General features: G+C 44.3%; 1 protein-coding gene across 2 annotated transcripts in view; it reads right to left on the bottom strand.

Annotated features, from left to right (window-relative positions):
- Positions 1-4,770: 4,770 nt before the first annotated feature.
- The window catches only part of Ide (Insulin degrading metalloproteinase), a 54,447-nt gene continuing 37,579 nt past the window's right edge, over positions 4,771-21,638 (bottom strand). Inside the window, exons 22-26 of one of the 2 annotated variants that reach the window (XM_028307642.1) lie at positions 13,326-13,460; positions 11,326-11,454; positions 10,923-11,003; positions 9,998-10,120; positions 4,771-5,290 (exon numbers count right to left, since the gene is read on the bottom strand). In XM_028307642.1, coding sequence (XP_028163443.1) covers positions 5,183-5,290; positions 9,998-10,120; positions 10,923-11,003; positions 11,326-11,454; positions 13,326-13,460 — 576 coding nt within the window. In that variant the 3' untranslated portion in view covers positions 4,771-5,182. The remainder of the gene's footprint in view (positions 5,291-9,997; positions 10,121-10,922; positions 11,004-11,325; positions 11,455-13,325; positions 13,461-21,638) is intronic. The other variant, XM_028307641.1, reaches the window with a different exon arrangement.

Here is a 21,638-nt window from a genome sequence, read left to right as displayed (position 1 = left end):
ATGATGAGAGCGTGAATTATTGAACTCTGCCCTTGTTTTGTTCTTAATTCTTCTACATCTCGGACTTGTCCAGCCAATACCAACAACTTTCCTTTAAATACGGTTTGTGGTTGGAATTTGATATTGTAACTCTCACAAACCCGGTCTTCAAAACGATACTCATTTCGATCTGAAAACGATATTTAATTTATTACTAGCGATACAGAAACATTTAAATATATTTACTGTTATATAATGAAACCGTTAAAGTAGCTTTTTCTTTTTGTTTTACTGTAAAACTACAACTATAAATGAAGTAAACAAACCCTGACACAATCAAAATTAAACACACTTTTTGGACTTACCTCATTTGATTTGAATGACCAAAATGATTTCAAAACCTTTTTTCCACCCAAATCGTGGTATCACAACAATTTATTAGTGGAAAATATTTGTTATTTTTTCATTTCGATATTTTTTCACAAATATACGACCTAAATGTCAATGTGACAGAACCCACAAAGTTGTGGACGCTAGTTGGCGCTGTAATCGTGTACGGAGCCAATAACCGTTTTGTCAAACATGCAACATTTTTCATAAATTGACATGAAGTAAACCTCCAAAAACTCACTGCGTCAGTGTAAAATATTAAATTACCATTTTTTCTTGTACTTGCACGGCGTCGGCGAATCTTAGCTAACTTCACGTTAATGTTGACAAATAACGTATGTAATACCCTAGACAACTTTTCATAAAACCGCATAATTTAAAAAATATATACAATTGTTTTAGGTACAACTCTGTCCAAGGTTCAACAGGTTCCCCTAAGCATTTTTTCATCTTTCAAAAGGGATAAAACATTTTATACACAAAGCTATCTAGTCTCAAACTAACCAAAACTCGACCAGGTAGGTACACCAGACGGATCAAATACATTTTTTAAATGCATAACTACATCGTAGAATAAAACCCAGACAAATACAAACAGATGTGTTCAAGTACACCTCAATTATTGCGCGAAAATCGAACCTGCGATCTCTGCCATAGTCCAAACGCGAACTACTAGGCTAAGAAGTAACTAAATTTTTCATGGGATTGGATGTTACCATCTTCCTTTAACTCGTATTCGGGTTTCACCTTCATTTAACCAATTTTGCCTGTATAAAAACAAAATATGGTAATACATAAAAATAATCACGATAATAACTTAAGAACACATATTTTCCTTATGGCCCAAATTAGAGATTTTTTACCTCCATTTTGCAATTCGATTTTCTGAACTTTATTTTCGTGACCAATTTTTCCTCTAATATTTTTGGTATGGTGTGTTATTAAAAATGTACATTTGGAGTTTTGAGAGCTAACGCCCGTATCCACAAACGATGCTTGCTCAACCGAAACAGCAAATCGAACGCACAGCGTTGAATAGAGCTCTGTGATTGGTTCGTGTGATATTTAACTTACGGAATACCTACCAGTATTTTTCTTAATAATCCTGGGGTAGCCGTCTTAGTCATTAAAGACAGGAAAGAGAACCGCTAAGAAATAATTACAATTTTCTTGCTAAATAGTAATAGAAGGTAAAAACTTGGGGTAAAACAAACAAACTATAATTTCTCGAAACATTTATTTATCCTTATTAATAAAACAATGTACGGAATAAAAATAAACAACACAAAATGCAAAAACATACATGTATGTATACAAAATGTACATAAGGCTCTATTGCGCTCTTCTATGTATAGAATAATAGTAAATACAAAGATACTAGTTAAAAGAGCTGTCAATTTGATTGAGCTGACAATGTAAGCAATATTACACAGCAGCACTACTGGCAATATTGCCCATAATATAGGCAATATTGCCAAGTACAACTGGCAAGCAATATCTTCCAACAGCACTGGCCATATTGCCTCATTAACATAGGCAATATTGCCAAGGCTATAATATTGCCCAGAAAATGTGGCAGTATGTCCCAGAAATATTGCGTCGAAATGTCAGGCATATCAGACACCAATGGCAGCTCAAAAAGTCTGATATTTGTGGTTTTAATTGTATGTGTGTTAAAATCAAGTGATTCTATAACATAGAAGAACGCTATAGCAACGAAATAATCGTCAAACAATTTGAAAATAGTATTATTTCATTCGAATAAATATTTATATGTACACTCATAGTATAGGTATATACCGATGTATTATAAAACATCAATTGATTTAGAACCTTGAAGTAAAAGCATCCAATTCAAAATTAAATGGCTAATAATTCTCTGTTAAAAATAAAAAATACACGTGAAAGAATTATTTCGATACGTCAATTAGTTTCCAAGATATTGAATTTTAAAAGTGCGGGCGGCGGCCGGCCCGCCATTATATGCGCGTGACGTCATATTACAGTGACTGGCTCATATTTGTATGGGTGGAATCTTGCAAGCTGAATTAAGACCCACTTCCAGGCAACCGATTAAGCTGAAATTTCGCAAACACATGTGATTTGGATGACCATGCAATATTATGATGACATGGAGCTGATCTGATGATGGAGCTGGAAGGTGGCCATAGGAACTCTATAATAAAACGACTTAAATCCATCGAGTTTGGGCTCGTTCGTTTTGTATTGATGAGTACTTTAATTCTATATAGTAATCAGGGTCTAATGATGGAGCTGGAAGGTAATTCGCAATAAAACGACACAATCGCATTATGTTTGGGTTTGATTCAATTTTAATTTCTGTGATGGGTCTGGGTGTTAATATGTATAATAAGTTTGTATTTACAAAAAAAATGTATTTAAGTATGTTTATATCCGTTTTCTAGTGAGCGACCACTGTGAATGTACGTCACGCGGGGTCACGTGACCGTCGGCGGGACTCAATATTTAAGCGAACTTTGAATGCCTATAAAATCATAACTACTGGGTATTTTTGAATGAAATAAAAACTAATGTATTTGTAAATGTAAAAGCCTAACTGTAACATAGATTTCAAGTGATTTTGCATACCTAGTAACATTCTCAATTAGTAACTCAAAATATACAACTAATACAATTTTTTAATATTACGATCTTCTCAATGCCTTAGGCTGGTTTTAGTGTCACGCGGACCGTCCGGTGCGGACCCGCTCCGCACGGCCAATCTGTATGAACTTCTAGGGAGCGTTTTAGAGTAATGCGGTCCGCTCCGCTCCCTAGCAGTTCATACAGATCGGCTGTGCGGAGCGATCCGCACTGGCAGTCCGCGTGACACTAAAACCAGCCTCTTAATAAAACAGGACGTTCATACGAAAATTTTAAACCAAGCTGTCTATCGCCGGTTTTCTATATTCAATCCAAATTCAAATCCGTCCGTCAACTGTAATATTTCAAGATGTTTTCGGTCAAATATCTACGGTTTTCGATGTTTTTACATTTCCATATTGTTTACAAGACTATTTAAACAATATTTAAGTGTAACAGCATCGAAAATTATTGATATTTGATCAAAAACAGATTGAAAGACAGTTTAAGGACGGATTTGGATTAGGCTAGATTTTATAGCAACCCGGCCTATGTATGTTCTATCTATCTATGATTTATTTTTAATTAAAATGCATTTACTAAATTATCATATTCTTTTGGCGTATACTGTAGTAGGTATTTGTAGCTGATATAATTTAAATAAATGATTTCCATCAGTCTAAAGAAAAAAAAATAGTCACAAACACAATTTTGAGCGATACTTTGTTGTATTTATTAATATGTTGGTCCAAACATACGTATTTAAGTTAATAGGCCATTATAGTAAACAAATCCAAGTACTAATAGAGTACTAATTTATACAGACTGTGCACTAAATCCAAACCAACAATCAACACGACGTGTCGTGTAATTGAAAACCGGTACCACTGAGAAACGGTACCACTAAGAACCGGTTAAAGTACCGGTATCACTGAGAACCGGTTAAAGTACCGGTATCACTGAGAACCGGTTTATGTACCGGTATCACTGAGAACCGGTTAAAGTACCGGTATCACTGAGAACCGGTTAAAGTACCGGTATCACTGAGAACCGGTGTAAGTACCGGTATCACTGACAACCGGTTTATGTACCGGTATCACTGATAACCGGTACTTAAAATAAATGGATCTATGAGAACCGCTATTAACAGTACAGGTATTTTGAGGATCGATTCCGAAAGAATAGGCACCATGTTACTTTGCTAGTATTATCCGTTTTGGTAACTTATTAGGAGCACATTACCCAGTTGTACCCAGCGTTGTATATTTGTATTGGCCTGGCACATAATCGGTATACAATGTTGTATATTAGGCAAGGTGAGCACAAACTAAAGTCTGGTCCGTGAGCACGTAGAATTTTGTCCAATGACCCCAAGCTACCCATCCTTATCGCTCGTGCGTTATTATGTTCCTATCGCGCTCGCACACTCACTACGGGCGCCCGTCGCACAGTCGCGACAGCAATATAATTACGCGCGAGCGATAAGGATGGGTAGCTTGGGGTCATTGGACAAAATTCTACGTGCTTGCAGACCAGACTATAGGGCTTGGTCATTGCCCTATCTACAACATCAATTGTCATATAAATTCGTTACAAATACATAATACCTTTCTTCTAATCAAGATGGCAAAGGTGTAGTTCTTACACTACTTTTCACGCATATTTGTGTACTATGTTTTCATACTGAATAGGGAAACTACGCAAAGGGCGCTACTAGCACAAATAGTGAATAACGCCCGTATTCACAAACGATGCTTGCTTAAGTGAAGCAGCAAATCGAACGCACAGCGTTGAATAGGGCTCTGTAATTGGTTCGTGTCAACCTGTGCGTCCACGCGCACTGTGAGACCTCATAGTAATGTTTGTGAATGCGAGCGTAAACCACGATGTGTCATGTTGTATTTATCAAATCAAAATAATATAAAGCAGTCATTAAAACACATATTTTCCATTTAAATTATTAGTGCTATTAAAAAGAAACCATTTTCCGCTAAAATTATTTGTGCTATTTTCTGTATAATTCAGAAAACACGTCTCCGCTCCGCTAAGACTTAAATAAATCGGGCTTTAGCGTAAACGCGATTTCGTATTAGAATTACGCCATCTAGTGACGAGAAACTAAACTATCACTAATTGTGCTAGTACCGCATTGCACTGTAACGCGTCTTACGTCTATACGAATAAGGTCGACAATCGCCACTAGCGGCACCTACAGCTTGCAATGCGCCCCCTTACGAGGCAGGTTTGTGAAGGGAATAGGGTGGGGGTAGAGAGGCCTTCGGGACTTGAACTCCACCAGATCTGTGATTATCACCGGCTGGAACAAAAACAGGTACTTATATTCATTTATAAGGCACAGCTTCAGAGAACAAACTAAAATAAAATACATTTGACTCAATAATATAAAGCAGGTTGTTACAAATAATTGATGACACTCCGCAGATAACAGACTTAGTTGGCCGATAGTTTGGTCGGCTTCGGATTTGTATGAAGAATCGGCCGATTATAAAAATGGTGTAATGTGGGCACTTCCATACATGTCCACACTGATTAACAGCCCGACCCAACTATCGGCCAACTAAAAATCGGGGGTTTGTGGGGTCTAAAGGGCCAAAAACGTTCATAGCTTATAGATAAAAAAAAACTGTTTTCTACCGTAACACTTAGAGCGGTTTCACACTTCGTCCGTTCAAAGTCATCAAAATACAGATGTAGAAAACTAAAGCCCGGTCTCTGAGCACGTAGAATTTTGTCCAATGACCCCAAGCTACCCATCCTTATCGCTCGCGCGTAATTATGTTGCTGTTGCGCTCGCACACTCACTGTGGCCGCCCGTCGCACAGTCGCGACAGCAATAAGTAATTACGCGCGAGCGATAAGGATGGGTAGCTTGGGGTCAATGGACAAAATTCTACGTACTCAGCGACCAGACTATAACTAGAGAAAGCCTAGTGCGTAAACCATATCAATAGTTCTAAGAGTAGTTCAATTCTTCACGGATATAGATTTGAACGTAGTGCCAAACCGCTCTTTTACAGCGTCTCAAAAAGAATGAATTTGAGACATTGAGATGTTTTCTGACTGCTGTTAGGTTACAAAATGTAAACATTTAAATATTTTCTTGATCTGTATTTTGACGGAATCGCTCGGACGTAGAGATACATAGCTCTTATCAGTCTAGCTAGGGGATACCTACTTAAGGGAACGGGTATGATTTTTATTTTTGTTGACAGGCCAAATAGCTTTGAAGTAATAACGTTAAGAAAGTGTCTATTAACCGATTGGTTGTAGAACAACACGCTAGCCAGTATTTGTGTGGCGAGCGGCCGCAGTCTCGGCGAGTAAAGTCGCAGCAGCGGCGACACGAAAATGGCAGCCAGACCGAAGCCCTACACACCGAGCACGAATGTTCACAACAATAAAGAGGATAGGCTAGTTTCCTAAAAAAAATTTTTTAGTCCGTCATGTTTAATATCAAAAAATATTGGACACACATATTTTTATTTGTCAATCTAACAAATAATTACATAGTTATGGTGCGTTGAAGTTCCGCACGACGTCACAACGTGCGGCACTTTTATGCACGCATTGACGTCACGGGCCTCTTCTTATGAACTTTGGCGTGCTTTATCTCTTTAAATTTTCATTAGTTTGAAAAAGTGAAAAATACGTGTAGTAGTGTAGTATTTTTTGATAAGTTAACTGACGGACTAATTAAAACTCTTGCTTTTTGACCCAGGAAACATCCCTATTATAGGTCGCAGGTTATGGCGCGAGAGAGCCGATCTCCCCTGCCCTTTTGTCCCTGTGTCTGAGAGTCCTCCACCTGGACATGAGCTCCCTGGCTTACCTGGAAGTCTTTAAATAGACTTCGGACGCAGGTTGGCCGTAGAAAGGACAATCTGCTCAGGTGGGGATTCTTGGATGGCTTGAACATGGAGTGCAGGTGCGGTTTTGTTCCCCAGTCGACGAAGCACCTGATGTCGTGCCCAAGCAACTGCACTCAGGAGGATTTGATGAGTGCTGCTGACAACGCCACTCTTGTGGCGGAGTTTTGGGCTGACACTTAGGTTTGTTGTCGACACAAAAAGAAGAAGAAGATAGGTTGCTCAGCGAAAGTTGAGACACACACGTATGAGGGGCGTCTTAGGCTTAGACTACGTATGCGAAAGTAAGTTTTCTGCTGCCCCACTGGAAATTGTAAGCCTCTACATATTGCCAGACTAAAAAAGACCTTAAACGTTATAAATTGGGAAACTTACATCACTATAGTAACTTAACTGATTGAACTTAGCCTTTAAACGGACAAGCTGTAGATCCTGGCTACACAGGAGTTGCAGCGGTGGACACGAGAGGTGGGAATAGTCCCGTATATTGCCAAACTACCCCCCCTGGCCCAAAAGCTGGACACGCCCAAAACCATAGACTACTGACCTCCTTTCCCAGCCTCCTTCTCTTCTTTGTCGTTGGCTCCTACCTTCTCCTTACAGGCCTTCTCCGGTTGGGTTGTTCACCTCAGCCATAGGACGTCCACTGCAGAACATAGGCCTCCCCTAATGCTTTCCATGTTGCTCGATTGGTAGCGGCCTGCGCCCAGCGCCTTCCTGCTACCTTTACGATGTCGTCGGTCCACCTTGTGGGTGGACGTCCCACGCTGCATTTTTCGGTACGCGGCCTCCACTCCAGAACCTAGCTGCCCCATCGGCCGTCAGTAACGACCATAGACCACTGACCTGCTTCCCAGCCTTCTTCTCTTCCTTGTCGTAAGTGCTAGACCTGTACGCCTTCACTGGTTTTATTGGCGGTCAAGCTGTAGATCCTGGCTACGCAGCAGTTGTAGCGGTGGGAACGAGAGGTGGGAATAGTCCCGTATGTTACCAGAATACCCCCCCTGTGACTATATTAAAGCTGGACACGCCCACAACCATAGACTACTGACCTTCTTCCCAGTCTTCTTCTTTGTCGTTGGCTCCTACCTAACAGGCCTTCTCTGGTTGGGTTTTTATTGACGGTCAAGCTGTAGATCCTGGCTGCACAGGAGTTGCAGCGGTGGGAATAGGCCCATATTTTGCTAGACTACCACCTTTGACCTTAAAGCTAGGTTAAACCATGACACGCCCTAGATACGCCTGTTGGATTCGATGGATCGACCACAATAAGGAAAGCTAAGGTGTTAGTTCTTCCATCCGAGCGGGTGTTGTGCTCGATGACCAAGGTCCAATTTACTTATCTTGGTTTTCCTACACAGGGTGGAATTTTGTAATGCCACCTGGAGGAAAAGCACTCTTAATAATGTAGATAGAAAATTCTACTCAAAGAAAACATTCCTTTATTTTTGAAAAGAAATAGAACCGCATTTAAAGATTTCCGAAATTTTTTCGAAAATTCTCTACCATGCCATACAATTTACTGTAAATAGTTAAAATAATGTAAGATTTCATGGTTTTCCTTTCACTTGATTAATCGAGTTTGTTAGAGAGATTTCATCCTTATACCTCACTCTAACGATCGATGCAATAAAAATACAGGGTGTAATTTTTAACAGATTTTAGTTGGTTCGATTCTTGGATATGGAAAGCAAATTTTTGAAAATCTTTGAATGCAGTACTATTTTTTTTAAAAAAAAAAAAAAGGAATGTTTCCTTTGAGTAAAATTTTCTATCTACAGTATTAAGAGTACTTTCCCTCCAGGTGGCATTACAAAATTCCACCCTGTATCGTCAGTTGCAGGTTCACTTGGGGTAACTGACAAAATACGGTTTTTGAGTTAAATATACAGTTTTTCTTAGTTTTTTCTGCTCTTTCGAATGGTATATGTAAAAAAATTCTAGCTTTAAAAAAAATACAATTACACGGACATTTTCAGGTGTGAACTTTTCAGATTTCCTTCACAATTTTGGTGTAACTGACATTGTAATAATTTTACCAGGTTGAATTGGTGTATCTGTATTAATGTAAAAATTTTGCTACAAAACTTTGCAATTACACTGATTTGCTAAGGTTTATAACATGAAATAAAATAGGAATTTAGAAAGTTTTAAGGCATATTACATTATTATTATACCAGCAGTATCAGTTAAAGAAGTTAAAGTTAGCTCAACAATTTTTTTTATTGAAATTGAGCAAACTATCCAGCCAACTAGGCGTCACTGCGCGTTGCTAACATTAACCTATTGTTACTCTGTTACTTTTACTGTTGTAGTACTCATGACCTTAATTCAACATTGCTATAAAGAGGTGGGAAATTAAATCCATTTTGTTTTCAGTTTAAGTTGCCCCGTAGAGCTAAATACGGTATTGGTAAGTCAAAGCTTAAAAAAAAACTCAAATTACTTAGTTTCACAGTAATGCTTTAGTTATTTCAATATTTCTGTCTTAAAAAAAATAATTACACATATTTTCTTGAGTTTCGTGGCTTTTTTAACATTTGTAATGAATAAAATAAAAGTAACTCTCAAAATGTTATTTTTTTCATGAATTCTCTTATTTTTTAATACTTTTACATAAATTATACAGCAATTAAGTAAACAAAACCCAGCAAATACATCAAATTATTGTAACTTTGGGCATACTTACACCAATTTGACCTATACTTTTTCCAAAAGTTTGGTGTAAAATTAGTGTAAGTGTCAAAAGTACAAAAATACATTGGTGTAACTGCAATTTATTTCCTTAACTAAGACATATTAGATAATTCTTTTTATTTAATCTAAAACCGCGTAGAATTCTAAGCATTTCTGTAAAAACAGATCCAAAAAAGGTTAAATAGGAAAAAAGTTATGTCCGATTTAAGACGAAAAAAAACTTTAAACGGCTCTACTGAAAAACTGTATTTTGTCAGTTACCCCAAGTGAACCTGCAACTGACGGTATATGCTGGGCAGGGTAAAAAACCACCGCGATGCAGGATTGTACGCGCGGTGGTGTATGCCATAGTGAAGTCGTAACAGCGCCATCTGTTGGTGCACTAGTTTGTAGTGGCGTATCGTAGATGTCGCTACACGCCACAACCATAGACCACTGACCTCCTTCCCAGTCTTCTTCTCTTCCTTGTCGTTGGCTCCGTCGCGGCCGGCGCCGCCTTCCGCTGTTGATACCACGTGCACTGACAACTTCTGGCGGTCGGCCGAGTTTTCGCTGATGTGTTTCTGGAATTATATTCGACATTGAAGTATGTAAGAACTATTTGTGAAAACTCTTTTGGCAAATGTGAAGTTTAATTGGTAACTCTATATGTGTTATAATATGTTGTTTGTTTTCCTAACAATAAAATAAATAAATAAATAAATTATACCCTGACGCTAATAGTTATAATATTCTTCTGTTTGAATAAAATTTGTTGCGGTTTCCAAGACATTTAGATATACCTCGGGACTACTCAACCTTCACTGATTGGACTTCATTGTAGTTGCAGTGTTGGCAAAGGGTAATAGCTTCGTTTAAATATTTTTAAACAGTATAAGGCTACCAAACCTAGACACTTGTCTTGTATTACATGCAAGCCACCAGTCTGATTAATTACGTTGCGGGTCCAATGACAGTTTAACTTTCCCCGGGAAAACGAGCTGTAGATCCTGGTTACACAGGAGTCGCAGCGGTGGGAATAATCCAGAGAAAGCCGCCAGTGGATATCTAATTTTTATATGTATAAATAATCAATACCAAATCAGCCAGTTTTAAACACTTTTTTGTGTCCAATCGCTTCCACTTGAAACATACTTGTTTCCGATTAAATTGTTCGGTGTAGATAACTAGAAACTGATTCGTCAGTAAAAGACACAAGCAACAATAATACATTTCTGTGCCGTGTCGACAACAAATAATATCTACATTTATGCAGCTCGTATAAGTAGGAGAACCAACTATAATCTATATCATACTCCAGCCAGATGCCATGAACCAACTAATCTGTTGATGATAACAATGAAATGTCTTTCTTCTTCTTCTTACCTTATAGAACTGTATCAGCTCTTCTTTTGTGATCGTATTCAACTGCTCCACTTCCACTCGCGGCCTGTCAAAGTTGTACACCTGAGGAATAAAATGCATTATTATTATCTATAATTATAATTTATTGTTTTAATGTAGACTTTTTGTAATCTGCTTTGTGCAGAACTGATAAACAATATAAACTGACCTGTGTACAACTGATATAGATCATTCGTTTCATCCACTCGGCCGTGTTTGGTCCCGGTCGCGCGGGGTGCGGGGAGTGTGGTCCGAGCAAGCCGTAAGGCATTACTGTAGTGTGCGTGTGCACTCATGGATCACTTAGCGTGTACCGATAACACTCAAACATTAGGAAGAATGGTGGGGCGCGTCCGAGTGGATGAAACGATCTATATTAACTGACCTGTGCCGTAATCTCGCTCCATAGCTGCGAAGCGCGGGTAGACATGCGCTTAGGCTTCTCTAACTTGTGCGCCGCGAGCGCGGCCCTGTGCTTTAGGAATTCCTCATCCGTCATCTTTTCTAAGTATTCCTGTGAAACATAAAGTATGTAAAAACAATTTGGGAAGGTTTTGGTGCTTAGGTGAATCAATTTTAAATGGACTAATGATACGGACGTTTACTTTTCAAAAAATCTATTAATTTCTCCATATACAGAATGTTGATTTCAATCCTCGCCTTATTTATTTAGGTGATCTATTATGACTTATATAAACGTATTATCCACCAAAAAATACATTACAAACGAAAGTGGAATTTTTTGCGAATATTTTCCGTGCGACAATATCACTGTACTGTGGCTCGCAATATGCAATACGTTTACACTGCGGCACCTCTCAAGCTCCGCAGATCGCTCGCTTATCATGTCGGATAGCCTACTGACTTACTTTCGCATTTATAATATTAGTATAGATTGTCGTAATAATAACACATTTTAAGGCCTTCTGTAAAATTTATTTAACTATATGATTTTTTTTATGTGACAGGAGGCAAACGAGCAGACGGATCACCTGATTGTAAGTGATTACCGTCGCCCATAGACACCCGCAGACCCAAGGGCGTTACAGGTGCGTTGCCGGCCTTTAAGGTGAATGAATTACTGTAGCTAGATAGAAATGTAATTAAAAACATCGTAGCTCATTGTAGCTTATACGTCAGCTCATAATAGCTACAGTGAGATTTCAGCTCACTGTATATTATTGTAGCTCCAGGGATGTTATGGATATCCGTAACCGTAACCGAAGCCGGTCTAATATTATTCCTATATCCGTAACCGTATCCATAACCGAAACTACATATCCATAACATCCCTATGTAGCTCCCTTAACATGATTGTTTCTCACCAGTGAGCCCTGCAGGAAGGCTTCGATCCTCTCCTCCACGAAGGCGGGGTGGCGGTCGCTCTGCAGCTCTCTATACATTACAATAACTCATCATACGTTACCGTGGCTGACCATACGTCACCGCAGCTCACTATATGTCACCGTAGCTCACAATACATCACCCGTAGCTCACTATACGTCACCGTAGCTCACCATGTGTTACCGTAGCTCACTATACGTTACCGTATCACACTATGCGTCACCGCACCTCACTATACGTCACTCGTAACTCACTATACGCCGTAGCTTACTTACCAGTGAGCCCTGCAGAAAGGCCTCGATCCTCTCTTCCACAAATGACGTCACTCTACAGTTCTCTGTACTTCACCGTAGCTCACTATACGTCACGGTAGCTCACTATACGTCATCGCAGCTCCTTCCTGCAGGGCTCACTGGTAAGCTATGTCACGTACGGTGACGTGACATAGCTTACCAGTGAGCCCTGCAGGAAGGCATCGATCCCCTATTCCACAAATGAGGTCACTCTACAGTTCTCTGCACGTCACTGTAGCTCACTATACGTCACGGTAGCTCACTATACGTCACCGTAGCTCACCGTACGTGACATAGCTTACCAGTGAGCCCTGCAGGAAGGCATCGATCCCCTATTCCACAAATGACGTCACTCTACAGCTCTCTGTACTTCACCGTAGCTCACTATACGTCACGGTAGCTCACTATACGTCACCGTAGCTCACCGTACGTGCCATAGCTTACCAGTGAGCCCTGCAGAAAGGCTTCGATCCTCTCCTCCACGAAGGCGGGGTGACGGTCACTCTACAGCTCTATACGTCACCGCAGCTCACTTACCAGTGAGCCTAGCAATGGAGGGAAGTCGAACTTTAACTTCGAACTCCTCCTATGTTCTTCAGATTAATTTCGTTGCGGGTCCAATGACAGTTTAACTTTCCCCCGGGACAAACTTGACCTTTATTGGTTGGGTTTTTGGCGGTCAAGCTGTAGATCCTGGCTGCACAGGAGTTGCAGCGGTGGGAACGAGAGGTGGGAATAGTCCCGTTACCAGTGAGCCCTGCAGGAAGGCTTCGATCCTCTCCTCCACGAAGGCAGGGTGGCGGTCGCTCTGCACGATCACCCTTAGTCCTTGCACGCCGTTGGAGCGACGTACGCCGCTGAACACGATGTAGCCGAGTTGCTCCTGGAGAAAAATGAGGGTAGTTTAGTATTAATAAATAATAAAAGTTATAAATATCCTTGGACATTTTACATTGCACCATCTAGTCCAAACTATGCAAAGTTGATATGCCTTCTGGACATGAGGAGGGGAGTGGAGGGTAGCTCACGCATCTAGAAACTCTTTCTTAATAGTCTAAAAGCGGGTTACACCTGGGGATGGCTGCTACACCCTGGAAACCCTTCTTCAAGTGTCTAAACGAGCGAGCGAGCGCGGGTTCTACCTATTACCAATCTGATTCACCTCCTCTGGACCAGACGGGAGTAGTCTGGTCAGACTGATCCCCTGAGGGGGGGCAGGGGAAGGCAGATGCTCCTCCTGGATACTTTACCTTAAGTGTCTATAAACCGCAGGTCCTCCCAAGGTTCAGACTGTCCCCCCTTGGTCAGACAGGCGCCCTTTGCTCCATAAGTAGGTTACGCCCATGCTTCTAGATATTGTTGCTCGTGGTTACGTGGACAGTTTCACTCTCTCTCTCTGTCTCTGTCACTCCTAGCGCAAGAGACATCTCTTCGGACCCTGACGATGCTGCTGTCTCACCTTGGTCCTCAGCACGCTGAAGGCCGGTTCGGATAAGGTCTGCGCGAGCAACTCCAGCGCGGCGTTGGGGCGCGTCGCGCGCACGCCGCACGAGTAGTACAGCGACGCGCACGACGACTTGTGCACGCTGTTTGAGGACCATGTACCACGGGCATGCCTTCTAGACATGAGGAAGGGAGATCAGCTGATCACCTGGAAACCCTTCCTTAAGTGTCTAAAAGCGGGAGACCCTGCCTAAAAGTGTGATTATCCCCCCCTTTCCAAACTGCTATATACTACACGCCTAGCCTTCTAGACATGGGGGGGGGGGGGAAGGGGAGCATAGGAAAGCTCACGCATCTAGAAACTCTTTCTTAAGTGTCAAATAGCGGGTCGTACCTGGGGAGAGCTGCTGAACCCTGGAAATGGTACTTAGAAACCTGCCTAATATTACACATTTTTACGTGTCTAAAAGCGGGGACCTAAAAAGACACATTTTCACTGACCTCTGCTCATCAGAAGAACGCAGCTGCTCTCTCTTGAAGCTCTAAGTGTCTAAAAGCGGCCTCTACCTAGTACAAATCTGATACTAGCCAAACTACCAGTCTGCTTGCTGGGTCAAGGGAGCGGAGCTCCCCCTTGAAAACTATTCTCTACACACATCTGATTTCCTCCCTCTGGATCAGACCGTCCACCCCTCTAGGTTGATCTTGATGATGATGATGGATGGTGTTCCGGGTGGCTTCCTTGGTAGCTTCTCATAGCATCTGCCTCTATTTAAGTTCCTTAGTCTCTCTAGGAACCATCAGCAGCTCTCACAGTAGACTAAATGACCTCTGTCTTCTGTCTTCAGACCTGATGATGATCTGATGGCCTCACCTTGGTCCTCAGCACGCTGAAGGCCGGTTCGGATAAGGTCTGCGCGAGCAACTCCAGCGCGGCGTTGGGGCGCGTCGCGCGCACGCCGCACGAGTAGTACAGCGACGCGCACGACGACTTGTGCACGCTGTTTGAAGTCTATGTACCACGGGCCTACCTTAAGGATATGAGGAGAGGCAGTTGCCTCTTAGGTAGAAACTCTTCCTTAAGTGTCTAAATACGGGGGATCCTGTCTAAAATACGGGGGATCCTGTCTAAAAATCTAACTATCTCCCCCATTTCTAGACAGCCCCCAGTAGGTAGTCTTCCCTCCCCAGGGGTAGTCCATACCCCATTTGGGGAGGGAAGGTGCCCCCTGGAATTATTCTTAAGTGTCTAACTGCGTCTTCCTCTCACTGGCCAGACTGATCCCTCCTCCTGGTGTCATCTCCCCTCCAATGGCCAAACTCCCCTCCTTCTCCGCTAGACTGCTCCCTGCTAAGCAAGACTGACCAACAAATGAGTCATACTCTTTCTCCCCGCCACTGTACACCGTTGCTCCATCACGTATTGGCGGGTATTGACACATGGTCATGAGGACAAATGTTTTCTTTCTCTCTGTCTCTGTCACTCCTAGCGCAAGAGACATCGCTTCAGACACTGATGATGATGCTATTCTCACTTTGGTGGCTCAAGGAAGGCTCTAAAAGCCCCCTATCCCAATCAAAAAATCACCAATACCTTGGTCTGCGTCTATTTTGGTTCCTGAGTCTATCTTAAAGCCATCAGTGAGTCACCAAGCCAGATTGGGCTGCCTTTTTGGGACTTTCAGTTGTCCTTTGTCAATCAATCCCTGCTGAATATGGTGTCAGTCTCACCTTGGTCCTCAGCACGCTGAAGGCCGGTTCGGATAAGGTCTGCGCGAGCAACTCCAGCGCGGCGTTGGGGCGCGTCGCGCGCACGCCGCACGAGTAGTACAGCGACGCGCACGACGACTTGTGCACGCTGTTTGAAGTCCATGTTCCACGGGCCTACCTTTAGGATATGAGGAAGGGAGATCAGCTGATCACCTGGAAACCCTTCCTTAAGTGTCTAAAAGCGGGGGACCCTGCTTAAAAAGTGTGATTATCCCCCCCTTTCCAAACTGCTATGTACTACACGCCTAGCCTTCTAGACATGGGGGGGAAGGGGAGCATAGGAAAGCTCACGCATCTAGAAACTCTTTCTTAAGTGTCAAATAGCGGGTCGTACCTGGGGAGAGCTGCTGCACCCTGGAAATGGTACTTAGAAACCTGCCTAATATTACACATTTTTACGTGTCTAAGAGCGGGGACCTAAAAAGACACATTTTCACTGACCTCTGCTCATCAGAAGAACGCAGCTGCTCTCTCTTGAAGCTCTAAGTGTCTAAAAGCGGCCTCTACCTAGTACAAATCTGATACTAGCCAAACTACCAGTCTGCTTGCTGGGTCAAGGGAGCGGAGCTCCCCCTTGAAAACTATTCTCTACACACATCTGATTTCCCCCCTCTGGATCAGACCGTCCACCCCTCTGGGTTGATGATGATGATGGATGGTGTTCTGGGTGGCTTCCTTGGTAGCTTCTCATAGCATCTGCCTCTATTTAAGTTCCTTAGTCTCTCTAGGAACCATCAGCAGCTCTCACAGTAGACTAAATGGCCTCTGTCTTCTGTCTTCGGACCTGATGATGATCTGATGGCCTCACCTTGGTCCTCAGCACGCTGAAGGCCGGTTCGGATAAGGTCTGCGCGAGCAACTCCAGCGCGGCGTTGGGGCGCGTCGCGCGCACGCCGCACGAGTAGTACAGCGACGCGCACGACGACTTGTGCACGCTGTTGGAGGTCTATGTACTATACGCCTAGCCTTCCAGATATGAGATGGGAGGATGAGTAAGGCAGCTGCCCCATCTGGAAACTCATTCTTAAGTGTCTAAAAGCGGGGGACCCTGCTTAAAAAGTGTTATTTTCCCCCCCTTTCCAAACTGCTATGTACTACACGCCTAGCCTTCTAGACATGGGGGGGAAGGGGAGCATAGGAAAGCTCACGCATCTAGAAACTCTTTCTTAAGTGTCTAAAAGCGGGTTACACCTGGGGATGGCTGCTGCACCCTGGAAACCCTTCTTCAAGTGTCTAAACGCGAGCGCGGGTTCTACCTATTACCAATCTGATTCACCCCCCCTAGGCCAAATTACTCTCTCCTTTTGTTCAGACTGAGCCCCTGACAGGGGGGGGGGGGGGGGGAAACAGAGGAGCTACTCCTCCTGGAAAACTAAAATGTCTATAAAGCGCGGGTTCTATCAAGGGTCAGACTGTCCTCCTCCAGGATAGACTGTCCCCCCATGAGCCAGATTCCCCCTTCCTTTGGTCTAGACTCTCCCGTCCCTGGTCCAGACTCCCCTTTCCTCCACTGCACACAGTTACTCCGCCGCGTATTGCCATATTATGGCTATGAGGACAAAACTTTTCTCTCTCTGTCTCTGTCAGTTCCAGGTCATGAGAAATCGCTTGAGGTCCTGATGCTGCTGCTGTCTCACCTTGGTCCTCAGCACGCTGAAGGCCGGTTCGGATAAGGTCTGCGCGAGCAACTCCAGCGCGGCGTTGGGGCGCGTCGCGCGCACGCCGCACGAGTAGTACAGCGACGCGCACGAAGACTTGTGCACGCTGTTTGAGGACCATGTACCACGGGCATGCCTTCTGGACATGAGGGGGAAGAGGAAGGCAGCTGCCCGGTCCCTGGAAACTTGCCTTATGTGTCGCTTTTAAGTTTCTAAGCGCAGAGGACCTAAAAAACTGAAAGAATGCAGCTCCCAAGGAAACTTGTCTTGAAGTGTCTAAATGGGGTCACCCTGCCTGAAAAGTGTGATTATCCCCCCCTTTTTTAGACACCCTATGGGTTATCTCATTTGATGCCCTCCCTGGGCTAGATTGCCCCCCCCCCTGGTTGCCTCAGAAGCTGGGTTCACCCTTTCTCCTGGATATCTATTGCCACATAGACATGAGTGATAAAGACGGTGCTTTTCTCTCAGTCTCTGTCACTCCTAGCGCAAGAGGCATCTCTTCGGACACTGATGATGATGCTATTCTCACTTTGCTGGCTCAAGGAAGGCTCTAAAAGCCCCCTATCCCCATGCTGGCTGGAGGCTGAAGACCACATTCTGCGTTTGCCTGTGGTAACTAAGAGAGGGTCGTACTCCTGCATTGCACTCTAAATGACCCCTTGATGATGCTCTTACCTTGGTCTGCGTCTATTTTAGTTCCTGAGTCTATCTTAAAGCCATCAGTGAGTCACCAAGCCAGATTGGGCTGCCTTTTTGGGACTTTCAGTAGTTCTTTGTAGGTATCAATCCCTGATGATTATCTGATGGTCTCACTTTGGTCCTCAGCACGCTGAAGGCCGGTTCGGATAAGGTCTGCGCGAGCAACTCCAGCGCGGCGTTGGGGCGCGTCGCGCGCACGCCGCACGAGTAGTACAGCGACGCGCACGACGACTTGTGCACGCTGTTTGAGGACCATGTACCACGGGCATGCCTTCTGGACATGAGGAAGGGAGATCAGCTGATCACCTGGAAACCCTTCCTTAAGTGTCTAAAAGCGGGGGACCCTGCTTAAAAAGTGTGATTATCCCCCCCTTTCCAAACTGCTATGTACTACACGCCTAGCCTTCTAGACATGGGGGGAAGGGGAGCATAGGAAAGCTCACGCATCTAGAAACTCTTTCTTAAGTGTCAAATAGCGGGTCGTACCTGGGGAGAGCTGCTGCACCCTGGAAATGGTACTTAAAAACCTGCCTAATACTACAAATTTTTACGTGTCTAAGAGCGGGGACCTAAAAAGACATTTTCACTGACCTCTGCTCATCAGAAGAACGCAGCTGCTCTCTCTTGAAGCTCTAAGTGTCTAAAAGCGACCTCTACCTAGTACAAATCTGATACTAGCCAAACTACCAGTCTGCTTGCTGGGTCAAGGGAGCGGAGCTCCCCTTGAAAACTATTCTATGCACATCTGATTTGCCCCCCTCTCTGGGTCAGATCGTCCCCTCTAGATTGATGATGATGATGGATGGTGTTCCGGGTGGCTTCCTTGGTAGCTTCTCATAGCATCTGCCTCTATTTAAGTTCCTTAGTCTCTCTAGGAACCATCAGCAGCTCTCACAGTAGACTAAATGGCCTCTGTCTTCTGTCTTCGGACCTGATGATGATCTGATGGCCTCACCTTGGTCCTCAGCACGCTGAAGGCCGGTTCGGATAAGGTCTGCGCGAGCAACTCCAGCGCGGCGTTGGGGCGCGTCGCGCGCACGCCGCACGAGTAGTACAGCGACGCGCACGACGACTTGTGCACGCTGTTTGAGGGCCATGTACCACGGGCATGCCTTCTGGACATGAGTGGGGGAGATCAGCTGATCACCTGGAAACCCTTCCTTAAGTGTCTAAAAGCGGGGGACCCTGCTTAAAAAGTGTGATTATCCCCCCTTTCCAAACTGCTATGTACTACACGCCTAGCCTTCTAGACATGGGGAGGAAGGGGAGCATAGGAAAGCTCACGCATCTAGAAACTCTTTCTTAAGTGTCAAATAGCGGGTCGTACCTGGGGAGAGCTGCTGCACCCTGGAAATGGTACTTAGAAACCTGCCTAATATTACACATTTTTACGTGTCTAAGAGCGGGGACCTAAAAAGACACATTTTCACTGACCTCTGCTCATCAGAAGAACGCAGGTGCTCTCCCTGGAAGCTCTTCTTAAGTGTCTAAAAGCGGGTTATACCTCGGGAGGGCTGCTGCACCCTGGAAATCTTTCTTCCAAGTGTCTAAACGCGAGCGCGGGTTCTACCTATTACGAATCTGATTCGCCCCCCAACCCCCTGGGCCAAACTGTTTTCCCCCCTTCTGGTCAGATTTCTCCCCCCTTCTGATTAGACTAAGTCCCTGAGGGGGGGCTCATCAGAGGAGTTACCCCTCCTGGAAACTATAAAGTGTCTATAAAGAGCGAGTCCTACCAAGGGTCAGACTGTCCCCTCGAGGCTTGACTGTCCTCCCAGGCTAGACTGTCCCCCCATGAGCCAGATTCCCCCTTCCTTTGGTCTAGACTCTCCTGTCCCTGGTACAGACTCCCCTTTCCTCCACTGCACACAGTTACTCCGCCGCGTATTGCCATATGGCCATGAGGACAGAGGTTTTTTCTCTTTTTCTGTGTCATTTCCAGGTCATGAGGAATCGCTTGAGGTTCTGATGCTGCTGCTGTCTCACCTTGGTCCTCAGCACGCTGAAGGCTGGTTCAGACAAGGTCTGCGCGAGCAACTCCAGCGCGGCGTTGGGGCGCGTCGCGCGCACGCCGCACGAGTAGTACAGCGACGCGCACGACGACTTGTGCACGCTGTTTGAGGTCTATGTACTATACGCCTAGCCTTCCAGATATTATGAGATGGGAGGATGAGTAAGGCAGCTGCCCCATCTGGAAATTCTTCCATAAGTGTCTAAAAGCGGGAGACCCTGCCTAAAAACGGATTATCCCCCTTTCTCTGGCTGCCCCCCCTAAACCAACTGATTTGCCCCCTATCCTGGGTCAGACTGACAAATGTTGGTCTCGAAGCGCTGGTAGGGTAAAAAGATTATGAGACATGTAGAGGCTCCTTAAGAGCAAAATGACGATTTGTAAGAACTATTTATTAGTCTAAACAAATAAAGAAATTTTGACTTTGACTTAGACTACCCCCCTGTACCGTCTGACTTTCTCCCCCCCTCTGGACTATCTGATTTGCCTCTCTCCCTGGTCTAGACTACCCCCTTGGACCATCTAATTTACCACTTCCCTGGGCTAGATTGATGATTGCCCTAGAAGCTGGGTACACCCTTTCTCCTGCCATGTGGCAATCTCATGGCTCATGGATATGTAGCCATGAGTGATGAAGACGGTGCTTTTGTCTCTCTCTCTCTATCACTCCAATCACAAGGCAAGGCTCGGCCAGCGACAGCGCGATCAGTTTCTGATCAGTGGAACCATCCCAAGATGTCTGTCTACACCTAGCTTAGATTGGGCTTTCTCCTTGGGATCTTCCAGTCGTCCTTTGTCAATCAATCCCTGATGATGTTGCTGTCTCACCTTGGTCCTCAGCACGCTGAAGGCCGGTTCGGATAAGGTCTGCGCGAGCAACTCCAGCGCGGCGTTGGGGCGCGTCGCGCGCACGCCGCACGAGTAGTACAGCGACGCGCACGAAGACTTGTGCACGCTGTTTGAGGACCATGTACCACGGGCATGCCTTCTAGACATGAGGAAGGGAGATCAGCTGATCACCTGGAAACCCTTCCTTAAGTGTCTAAAAGCGGGGGACCCTGCTTAAAAAGTGTGATTATCCCCCCCTTTCCAAACTGCTATGTACTACACGCCTAGCCTTCTAGACATGGGGGGGAAGGGGAGCATAGGAAAGCTCACGCATCTAGAAACTCTTTCTTAAGTGTCAAATAGCGGGTCGTACCTGGGGAGAGCTGCTGCACCCTGGAAATGGTACTTAGAAACCTGCCTAATATTACATATTTTTACGTGTCTAAGAGCGGGGACCTAAAAAGACACATTTTCACTGACCTCTGCTCATCAGAAGAACGCAGCTGCTCTCTCTTGAAGCTCTAAGTGTCTAAAAGCGGCCCCTACCTAGTACAAATCTGATACTAGCCAAACTACCAGTCTGCTTGCTGGGTCAAGGGAGCGGAGCTCCCCCTTGAAAACTATTCTCTACACACATCTGATTTCCCCC

Source organism: Ostrinia furnacalis, unplaced genomic scaffold (genome assembly GCF_004193835.3).
Source record: "Ostrinia furnacalis isolate ACB-3 unplaced genomic scaffold, ASM419383v2 OfSCF2306, whole genome shotgun sequence".
Lineage (NCBI taxonomy): Eukaryota > Metazoa > Arthropoda > Insecta > Lepidoptera > Crambidae > Ostrinia > Ostrinia furnacalis.
This window is presented reverse-complemented; position numbering and strand designations above follow the sequence as displayed.